This window comes from Coturnix japonica, chromosome 13 (assembly GCF_001577835.2).
Source record: "Coturnix japonica isolate 7356 chromosome 13, Coturnix japonica 2.1, whole genome shotgun sequence".
Classification (NCBI taxonomy): Eukaryota; Metazoa; Chordata; class Aves; order Galliformes; family Phasianidae; genus Coturnix; species Coturnix japonica.
The window spans coordinates 10,529,084-10,540,292 of NC_029528.1; the positions used below are offsets into that span (position 1 = coordinate 10,529,084).

The following is an 11,209-nucleotide window of genomic DNA, read 5'->3' on the forward strand; positions in this document are numbered from 1 at the left end:
CAGCTGGATCCAGCTCTTCAGCAGCTCCCTCCTTCCACCAGCACAGGGGGATCAGCCAAGCTGTGGGTCTGACCCCAGCAGCATGATGGCAAGCCATCTCCACAGCTGGTTATCAGAGGAGTGATGCTCTCAGATTGTGCTTCATAACCCCAGCTGCATTCTGGGCGCCCATGTGCAGGACATACAACATCCCTGCTGCTGGAAACACTGGGTGTGAAGGGGACAATGTGACAAGATGAGGGAGCAGCATCACTGAACAATGAGCTCCCCCCAAGTACACGCAAAGGTTTGCACAGACATCATCCTCCCCTCCTCCTTCCCACACTCATGCTCTCCTTGGCTTCTGCATACGCCCAGAAACCGACTTCAAAAGGCACAGGGGGGGGCTGCCAGCGCGAGGAGCGGCGGGCAGGCAGACAAGGCTGTCTGCTGCTAAAAGCCCTCATTGCCTTTCATCAGGGCCTGGAGAAAAAAGGCAGAGAGCCTCTGCTGCTGGGGCTGGAGGCAGACAACCAAGCCTGGCATCGGGTGCTGCTGCCCGGCAGCACTGTGCTCCTAATGGGGACTGCTCCCTCCCACTCTGACAAAGGGAGTCCAGCCTTCCCTATCCCACCTCTCTGCATACAGGCATAAATAAATCCATCTGTGTGCAGTAAGCATCAGAGATCCTCTTAACCCTCCACACTCTCTGCTTCAGGCTGGGCTAAGTGTTGTCTGTGCAGGCAGGGGGACGGTGATGCTGCTCAGCACAGCCCTGGCCCAGTGCTCAGCATACCCATAACAGAGGTCACTGCTCCTATCCCTGAACACACCAGCACAGCCCGCCTGTCCCTAGAAGCCACCTTCCAGCTCCTCATTAGTGCCAATTAATGGGCAGTCAGCGTGCCCAGCAGAACTGGCATTTTTCAGGGAACAAGTCCCCTTTCATGAGGGATAATCAACACAGGCTTTGTTGTGCGTGCTCTCAGCTTAAACGAGCCAAGGACTGCCTGCCAAGGAGCAAAACTATGTTCTGAATCAGACCCTTTGTGACCAGAGCCATGTGGGACACCAGGAGCCAGGACAGCCACAGATGACCTTTCAATAAGGCCTCAATTCACCCTACACCTGAGAGATGCTCTGGGACAGCCCCCTACCCACACCTCCCCCTGCCCACACCCCGGGGACCCACAGCATCACTGGGTGCAGTATGGGATGCCACCACACTCAGGTGATGGGCAGGGTGAGGACAGCACCCAGCTAAGCTGGACTTGGACTGCAGCTCCTCTGCTACAGCACTAAATAAAGCTGTGAGCTGCAGAACTCCAACAGAAAGCAGCAGCAGACCCTTCGAGAGAGCCTGCAGCACAGGACCAGGGAACACACACTCCCCAGCTTCCCCAGTTATGTGCCTTGCTGATGAGAGGAACAAACACACATGGGAAAAGCAACTATGGGGGAGCAGGGCTAGATGGCCTGGATGTGACAGGCTGGCACATTGGACAGAGGACTCTTATTAGTGCTGTTTTCCTGTTGCCTGAATGGGGGCACAGCCAAGGAATGCTTCCCAACAGACTGCCTGGCTTCACAGGACTTCAATTGCTGGGGGCAGGACAAGAGGGCAGCAGCAGAGGGGCCCAGGGAGGATAGAAGGGTGCTGATGGACTCTCCTGCAGGACAAGAGCCACACGTTCCCCAGGACAGGAAGCTCCTGCCATCCCACATCACAGGCACCAGGACCCCAAGTGTCCCACAGGTGGGGCACCAGGCACAGCTCTGTGGGGTTGGGGATGCAGGGAGCAGATTGACCATAGCAAAGCTCTGCTGACTCTGGGGGAAGAAAAGCAAGGATCTGGCAGATCTCTGAGCTGACTCAGAGCTCCAAGTGCCCGGTGGCTCTGCTGTGCCAAGCGCAAGCCAAAGCAATTAGCATTTCTTGGAGACACTCGGTGTAATCTTCCCTGAGTGATGGGGAGAGCTGCCATGAGGGCTGCAGAGCTGCACCAGCAGTGATGAGAGGCAGAGCAGTGCTGTCCCACAATGGGATCATGTGGGTATGCTGTGCCCTCACCCACAGCCCCAAGTCTTTTCTCCGGGTGCTGTCAGCCAGCAGCAGGGCAGAAGACAGAAGCAGCTTCCTCCCCTTCCTGGAGCACAGCCCACTTGGGAGCTTGACATTTGGGGAACACCAGGGCCAGCCCTGCCTGTCATCTCCCTGGGAAGCTCTCAGCCCAATCTCTGCAGCAGGGAGGGAGGCACAGATGATGCTCAGGGAACCACACCAGAGCAGAAGCCAGCCCGAGTCAGGGATTATTTTTAACAGCTACTCATAGAGCACAGCGAGCGCATACAGGAGAGACAGCTCACACTGATGCTTGCCCCATCCCTCCCTGTGACACGTGCAGGGAGCATAGCTCAGATCCAGGCTTTTTATAGGGTTTCCCACTCCTGCTGGGCACGCAGCTCAGCAGCTTGGTATGACCACACCACCCCCTCTCCCAGCAATCACTCGCATGCCGTTCACTGAAGTCTTTCCATTCCCCTCTTGCTGTTTCCTCTTCTCTCCTTATTAGGGATCCACCTACCCATCCATCTACTCATTCTCTCCCTCTCTGTGGCTATTTTTAAGATGTCATAAAAGCTTTCAACTGGTAGCATCCTCAGGGATGCAAGGGATTTAGTATGTAACCCATCACAAACTGTCATCACCACATAACTCTCCACGCAGACAGCGACTTCAGAAAAAAAACCACAAGAAAAGAAGAAGCAGAGGAATGGAGAACATGCACACTGTGTCACATAGCTCTGCCTGGCCAGCAGGACCACACTGCTCCCAGGGATGGCTGGGGCAGATGCTGGGGCAGCACAGTCAGACCCCTCTGCAGGAGATGCAGATGGGTTCAGGAATGATTTCTCACTGATTAAGGGCTCTGAGTTGGGATTCACAGACTGGTGTCCCAGTGTCTGCAGGCAGAAGGAGGGAAGCTCCATTGCTGGGAAAATGGCTGTGAATCTCCCTGTGCACCCATGCATGTTGTGGTCAAGAAGCTTGAGATCCCCCAAAGACACATAGCACCCCAAAACCTGAATCCTAGGAGACAGCCTGGATGACATCACGATGACCAAGTGAACCACAGCATAGAGGGAGTGCAGGAGCACTCAGAGACCCCCCTCCCCCCAACCCCACCCCAGCAGCTTAGTGGGAGCTGATGGGCTCTGCCCAGCACTTCCTGCAGCAATTCCCTGCTGCAGGCTGCCAGCAGAGAGATGCCAGCTATGAACAGGCCAGGTACAGCCTGAGCAGCATCCCACTGGGCACTAACATGACAACACTGTGCCTCTGGCAGCAGACAGGGCCCTTCTCCATTGGTTCAAGCGCACCCAGGAGCCCCAGCCCAGGCACAGAACTCTCAGACGACATGTGGGTGACGCAGCTATTTATGGCAGCTGGAGACAGCTCAGCTTACCTTGCCCCCCCTTCTCCATCCTTCAATGGCCAGGAGGTGTTGAGGTGGGGGGGTTAGGCAGGGGCACCCCAGTGCCACCAGCACAGCGCAGGCAGGGTTGGCAGGGATCGGCACTGTGATCCAAGCAGACAGCGGCTGTGCAGAGCAGGGGAAGCACCCTATTACACTCTGAGGATTGCAATCTGAGCAGAGAGAGCGAAAATCTGGAGCAGAGCTGACAGGAAAAGCCGGCACTGAGCCATGCAGGATGCCTGTCTGCCCTGTGCCCTGCCCTTATGGACTGTGTTCTGTGGGCTGCTGAGAGCAGTGGGGTTGGTACCCTGCTCTGGGACCTGCCCCAGCCAAGGGGAGTGTCCCCACCTCTATGCTGCACTCTGCAACTGATCATCGATGTCCGGCTTGCAGACAAAGCTCAAGCCAAGGGCACCTGCTCTGGGTCCCTCCTGGCAGCCCAGAGCCATGCTGCCATAGCACAGCCTGGTGATGAAGCTGCTCACAGACCCAGCTGGGCAGTGCTGCAGCCAGGGGGTGATTTAACCTGCAAGCATTTGGTGACTCAGAGCAGCAGGTAGAGGGCAGAGCAGCAGCCCTGCCAGGGCCAAGGCAAACCCTTGGTTTGGGAGGGGAGTGCCAGGGGAGGGAGTCACCTCCTGAGCAGCCCTAGGGCTCAAACGAACTGCAGCTCCTGCCATGCTAAAGAAGCAGACTCACACATAGCTTCCTGTCGTCATTCTCCTCTTTTAAAGCTTTCAGAAGACAAATCGTTGGCCAAGGGGGAAGCAGACTCTCCTGCACAGCCACCCTGCTGGGCCCCCCCACCTGTGCAGGGAATCTGGGCTGGGGAGCAGCTGTGACAGTGACATCCCCATCACAGTGCCTTACATGTCCCAGCAAGCAGAGCTGAGCCACGGACCGACCCAGCCCAGCCCCAGCTATTTATATATAGCTCCCTATTGCCACCGCCCCAGGCAGGGCAGCCCTCAGCAGGATGCCTCCATCGAGGCTGGCAGAAGGATGGATGTAGGAGGAGCAGCAACACCTCCAGGTCTAGAGGGTACACGGCACAGGGCATGCAGTGCTTGCATTGCGCTTCTGTGAGTGAGATGCTACATGTGCTGTATAGGGTGTGGTGCTGCAGAGCCTGGTGTGAACACGTCAGGGGCTCACACCTCCAGTCCTGTGCTGGGTTATGATCCCCTTGTGCTGAGGTACCTTCCCATATGAGCAGGTCAACACTCAGAACCTAAACCCAGACTGTGATGGACTCAGATCTAAGAAGGGCTCTGGGGGTGGCTTTGCACCAACACGGCAGCCTGGTGCTCCCTACCATGGGGTACTGCTTGCCAAGAAGGTCAGCAGGATGGCTTCAAACATGCACTCTGCTCTTACACATTCCTGCTCTCAGAGATGCCCTCCAACTGAGGACTTCTCCAATTGTCCAAGCCTCAAATACATTTCAAAATGGGAGTAAAGTCGAATGTGCAAGAGGAGAAAAACAAGCGATGCTCGAGGCTCAGGGAAGGACTTTGCCAAGGTAAAAGAGGTAAGAAAAAAGGAAGGTCAGAAAGGCTGCATAAGAAAATCATATTGGCTCCTCTTTCTTGCAGAACTCTGCCCCAGGCAGCAGAGAAAGCACATCAATTCCCAGCCCAGGGCTTGTGGCTGATAATGATAAGGCATTCAGGCTATACCAGAACTGAAAAAGGCCTCTATCAACTGCAGCCTATCAAAAATCTGAACCGCCATCAAATATATGGGAACCATATGCTCAAGTTTGCTGCCACACTTGCTCAGTTTGGTGCTATTAAGCTTCAGACAGCCCTTTTCTGGAAGGGGAAGCATGTCCAATGGGGCTGTTCTTCAGGGCACTCCAGCAGGGCTGATTGGGGCTGAAACATCTGAAGCTGGGCTCTGCCTTCCCTCCAGCTGCTGCAGTCATTCCTCATCCTCATCCACCCCACAAACCCACCCCTCTATCCCACCTCTCTCCCACCCCCAGGATGCCTTCCAGAGGTGCTGCAGCTCTCACAACAGAGAGACACTAATGTATTTAATCTAAAAATATCTGATTAGATGTTCCAAGCACTTCATTATAGCATCGTCATGATAGGACTGTGGGGTCTGGCAGGAACTTGGTGGCTTTGCCTTTGCTTCTTCACAGCTCTGCTGAGCACAAGGGCAGCACCACACTGATAACAAGACAACCTACCATTAGTCCAGCCTGCTGGCATCACAAATACAATTATTTGGCTAAACCAATCATCACTCTGTCATTAGAAAACTTGCTATTTATTTTATAAGAGCATGGCAGGCCCTTGAAATAATTCAATTGCTCCAATTGACTTTACAGCATGCACTTCACTGGCCTGCAGGGCCACTTCCCATGGCTTCTGCTCTTCAAGGGGCAAAATGCCAAGAAAGAGGGTTTGCAGGAGAGCCCGAGTGGAGCTCAGGGAGTGGACAGAGTCCATCCACCAGCCTGGGGACAGAGAAACTGCGTGGGCACTGAATTTTATGGCACAAAAGTGAACCCTGATGACAGTTGTCCCTTTGGTTGGCTGCTTAGGAGGAAGGAGTGGATTTGTACTGAGGTGCTGGTGGCAGCAGAAGTCTAGGTATTGAGAACCAGGAGATCCCTTTGGCACTGTGAGCTCAAGGGGAAGAGATGATTACATCGCATCAACAAGTCCCTCAGCAGAACCACATCCTCCTTGGTGGGTCCTGACCTGCTGGGTGGGGAGATGCAGAACCCCCCACCCCACCTGGTGAGCTTATGGGGCAGGGCTGGGGCTGCTGGAGATGCACAGCACCGTGTGATTCCTCTTTAATTACACAGGGACTTAATAGAGTTTGCTGGTAAACACCTTGTAACCGCATGTGCCTGCAGATTACTGGGTAATTACGCTTAGTGGATCATCATGCAACAGGGAACACGACTTAGGAAAGACAAAAATAACCAGGCAAACACGTTACATTCATCAGTGTGTCATGAAGCCTTCCTGCCCAAGCGCCGTACCGGCCGGCTCCTCCCCATACCTCATTTCTGGGCTTTCTGAGACCAGCAGAGCTGTTGCATGGGGATCTGAGAGGTGCAGGAATGGGATAGGATGGGGAAACTTTCCACCTCTCATACCAAAGCCCCCACAGACCTCCCTATCCTCCAACAGGTGGCAGCTGCTCTAAGGGAGTAGGGTGAGATGGATGGGTTTGTCCTCCCCCCAGGGGTTAGAGTGCAGAGCTCAGGATGTTAAGGATGTAAGTGATTTTAAGGGATGTTGTCTAGGGCAAAAGTTTGTACCTCAGGATCCAGCACTGGCAGAAATGCAGCACCAATGGACCTGGTTAGGAATGCATGAATCTATTTGCAACCAATTAGCAGTTCTAACCGGAGTGGGAGGTATAAATAGTGGAGTGAATGTAAATATCAACACAGTGCCCTCCAAACACTCACGGCTGTGTGCCAGGAGGCTGCGTTCCCAGACAGCACAACCCTGCACCCTCAGGTCTTCTCACACTGAAGCCTCAGGGTATGAGTTTACACCCAGGATCAAGGGCTTTCTCCTCTACCCCACAACAGCAGCGTTTTCATATGGCTTTGCCTTCTCTGCACAGTGGGAGAGAAGAGACATAGGTCCTCCAACCCTGGGTGCAAAGCAAGTCCCATTGCGTGCAGTGATGACATCCTCTTTTTCTCCCCTGACAGCAACATAAGCAGCATCTCAGGCATCAAGCTCTGTCTTCCAGGTTTGGAAGGCTGAACACAGCTGACCTGCAGGTACAGCCCTTCTGCTTTGGAGTCCTCACTCACAGACAGGAGAGAATCCCTGCTGAGAGCAGCAGAGCTGCTCCCAAGGCAACAAGTGGCAGTGAGCTCCTGAGCCAGCAGCTGCTGGAAAAGGGCTGCAAGAACCACTGCAGGTCATAGCCAGGCACTGCAGGACGACATCCAGATGGCACAGAAGGTGCCAAGGGCTCCAACAGGAACACACAGGCATGAGGGCTGCAGGCTGGGCAGAGAAGCAGCAGGGCAGCTCATGGCAGCCACAGAGCACACAGGTAGAAGCCACAGTCCTGCCCCTGCTCTTGGTATCAGCTGGAAAAGAATCGTGTCATTGCTAAGAACAGACAAGCCAGAGTGTGGGTATGGCAAACTGCTTTGAGCCCTCGGCTATCTGCAAAAGGCTGGAAGCCCAGCAGGGCAGAGCCTGAAGCTGATCAGCCCACAGTACTGCAAGCAAACTGCAGCTGGAGCAGCTTCCCACATCACACCAAACCACGTGGCTACCTGGGAAGGGGAAATGGCACCATTTAGGCAAAGCCATCCAAAGGCACAGGCAAGACCCATGTTGCCAACCTGCTGCTGGGAGACCCAGAAGCCAAGGCATGGATGAGTGATGCCCCCCGGGGCACTGAATGAGCTGGTGGCAGGAGGAGATTCAAGGGGGCTCTAGCTCTGCATCCACCAACCTGATGGCCTCCTCCCATTGAATCACAGAGCACCAGGCAGGATGCACGTGTGGCTCTGCTGGCACCACTCTCCCCACGTGGGAGAGGAATAAGTGAAGTTTTGCAGTGTAATCAGATAGTTACGATACACTGGCACCACAAACAACCCTTATCACTGTCAGCATCCAAGCTGGCTATTAAGAGCTGGAAAGGAACCCCCAGGAGGAAACTAACACGCACTTGTTGGAATTGGCTTAGAAGAAGCTTGAAAGCTCCACTTGGCCACCACAATCACTGACCCCCAACAAGCACTGAGAGCCATTGCAGCCCTCTGCACTAGACCATTACTCATAGCCCAGTTGTTACCATCCCATAGGGCTGCAAACAAACGGGTCCCCAGCAGCCCCTACCTGGGCACTGCCAGCCACACCACCCCAAGCAGGGGACCACTTGTGCCACAGGCATGGCTCGTGCAGAGGGCACTTGGAGAGTGTTCACACCTCTAAAGCAGCCCTACAGATCTGGAATCACCTGTTCTGTTGCCTGCAGCGTGCCAAGACATTTTTCACGGTGTTTTGCTTGGGAACCACCCCAAGCTCTCAGATTGAGAAACCTCAGCGCACCAAAGGGATGGAGGAGTCACTGCTCTGCCACTTTCTGCCTCCTCACTCCATATGGCCATGAGAACCCTCAGGAGGGGCAGGACCTTATCCCAGGAGGCAGGTGGCAACCAGCTCTGGAGGCTCAGTGCCATGTGCTTTTAAAGGAAGAGGCCAAAGTTCTGCTAGCAAGGTGGACACAGCTGTCACACACCCTCACAGCAATGAGAAGACATTGACTGTGACTGGATCAATCTTTCCAGACTTTGCAACAGGGATGTAAAACCAGGAGCTACCAGACAAGGAGCAGGTGCCAGTTCTCATCTCATGCAGCACATTTCTACGCTCTGCTTCTTTAGCAATTCTTACGTAGTGCATGAGCGCCTCTGTCCCCATCTCTCACCCGCGCACAATAGAAACACCCACATCCCCAGCTGCAGAAAGCACATGCTTTTCTGAACCACATCTGAGCTTTGCTCAGCTCCCTGGTTTCTGGGTACCCCCTTCTCATGCTCTTCATCTCCATCAGCTGCCCCCCCACCCCCCAGTTGCTATTATACATGGGTAGAGGCATCAGCAAGTGAGGCTGCTGCCTGGCAGATTGCTCCTGGCTCCCTCTCACCATGTTGCATATCGACATTTTACTGCATGATCTGCTCTCCAAGCCCAGGAACACAAGCCAAGAAGTACTCAGGGGAGATAAGCACCACGGCTCAGCCCGCATGAAGGGAGCACCGGCAAAGCCATCCCCTGTCAGAAAGCAAGAGGCAGAGAAAAAGATACCCAGCCCATCCTATGTGTCAGCCCCGGTGTCACATTTTCTTTCCGATTCCTCCCCGCCAGCTCCACGCAACATCAGCCCTGTTCCCATAGCAAAAGGAAGGCAGAGCCGTACTTACTGCTGGTGCTCATCTTGCCGGTCCTCTCCTGCCCTTCGCATTCAACAAAGGGGGCACAGCCGCTCTTTAAATCCTCTTTTTCCTCCGATAGCGCTAGGGGAGATCTCCTCTCCCCTTGCTAGAAGAGATCTCCGCGCGTTCTCGTTAAGGCATCCCCAGCGCTGCTCTGCGCAGCCTGCTCCGTCCCGATGCCAAGGTCAGGGTGGTGGCAGCGGGGCGGGTGCCCGGACGGACCCGGGGGGAGCGGCCCCAGGCCCGGCGCTGCCATACACTGCGGAGCGCAGCCGCTCGCTCCGCTCTTATAGCGGGGTGTGGGGCCGCGAGGTGCCGCGCCTCTCCCCGCCCGCCCCGCTCCGCCCCGTAGAGCAGCCCAGGATGGATGAGCCGGGCCGAGCCGTGCAGGGCCGGGCCGGGAGGGGCAGAACCGGGGACAGCGCGGGGGGCGGCGGCCGGGCCGGGCTGAGGATGAGGATGAGGATGAGGAGGATGACTGCGGGGCTCCGCCGCGGAACCGCCGCCATCTGCTGGGCGCCGCCTGCCCGCGGCACCGAGTCCTGCTGCAGCCCCCGGCATCCCTGGGATGCCCTCACCGCCGACCTGCCATCCCTCTGGCTTGGGGCAACGAGATGCTGTCCCAGGGTATAGGAGTGGGGAGGGGATATTCTGACAGCGAGGTTCCCCCAGCAGCCATCCATGCTGCCCCATGCAGGTAACCCCGGTGCCCACCCTGCACAGGGCGCAGGATGTCTGGCTGCAAGATGGAGAGGGGGCTCATTTCTCACTGTCTTCTCTCACAGACTTCTCCACAGGCAGCACGTCAGAGTTCCTGGAAGGGTTTCAAAGCCATTAACTCCTTGGTTTGTTTGTGAGACACCCTGTCAGAATAAAGCATCACCTGATGGAGCTGCTCCTGGTGTGAAAGCAGGGATGGGGCTGAGCACAACCTGCCCATGGAGCCCCGAGAAGCTGTGATGCCATTCAGAGAGACAAGCCATGGCCATGCCTCTAATGGAGGGGGGTTTCATGTAGCATAGAGGGCCCTGCATCCCTTTCCGCTCCTCTGTCAGAGAGCGCCTTTTGCTTTGCCTTTCCTTTGCTATTCTCGTTGTGGAAGCAGATGCTGTCAGTGACACGACAAGACAGGCAGCAGGTTGTGAGAGCAATGCTTGAGCTGCCAGTGACACTGCCAGCTCACTGCCTGTCCCCTTTGGCTCTGCCCCACCGAGCAATGCTGGCTGGGTGTGAGGAGCTGGGCCAGCAGCAGTGGGGGCTCTGAGGGTCCTTATAGGGCTGAGCTGAGGGAAAGCGGGCATGGATAAAGCAATGCTGCCATACAGGACAGCAGGGCAGCTCAGGCTTTTCCATGCTGCTGATTTGGGGATATTGGCTGCAAAGTTTCCTGGTGCCAGGCTCACAAAAACAGTATCGATAATCTCCATCCCAGGAGTCAACAAAGCAGACAAGATGTGAGCTGGTCCCCACGGTTCAGCAAGCTAATTAAGCTCCTTCCGTTGACCTGGTTTCCAAATCTTGTTAACTTGCTGCCATCAGAACAACTTGAAATCTCCTGCAGAGACAGGCTGGGATTGCTGCAGAGAAGGACATGGTGCCTTGGCAGAGCTCCGGGTGCTCCAGTACAGCCCTCTTTTGTCCTCATCTTCATCTCCCATCCTGGCACCCATGGGGAGGGTGCAGTGTGGGGATAACATGGGTGATGGGGTCTCACAGAGGCACTTAGGCAAAGGTCTCCCCTTACAAATTTTTTTACTGTTGCAAGACAGAAACAGGAGCAGAAATAGGAGGGAGAGGTGCTGTCTGG

General features: G+C 55.4%; 1 protein-coding gene across 17 annotated transcripts in view; it reads right to left on the reverse strand.

Annotated features, from left to right (window-relative positions):
• Positions 1 to 9,791, reverse strand: part of ABLIM3 (actin binding LIM protein family member 3) — a 34,111-nt gene extending 24,320 nt beyond the window's left edge. For 6 of the 17 annotated variants that reach the window (XM_032447474.1, XM_032447475.1, XM_032447473.1 and 3 more), the window contains exon 1: positions 3,447 to 3,569. In XM_032447474.1, the coding sequence (XP_032303365.1) occupies positions 3,447 to 3,465 (19 nt within the window). In that variant the 5' untranslated portion in view covers positions 3,466 to 3,569. Of the gene's footprint in view, positions 1 to 3,446; positions 3,574 to 9,390 lie in introns of those variants that run through there. The other 11 variants (XM_015876393.2, XM_015876389.2, XM_015876386.2 and 8 more) reach the window with 5 other exon arrangements.
• Positions 9,792 to 11,209: the final 1,418 nt, after the last annotated feature.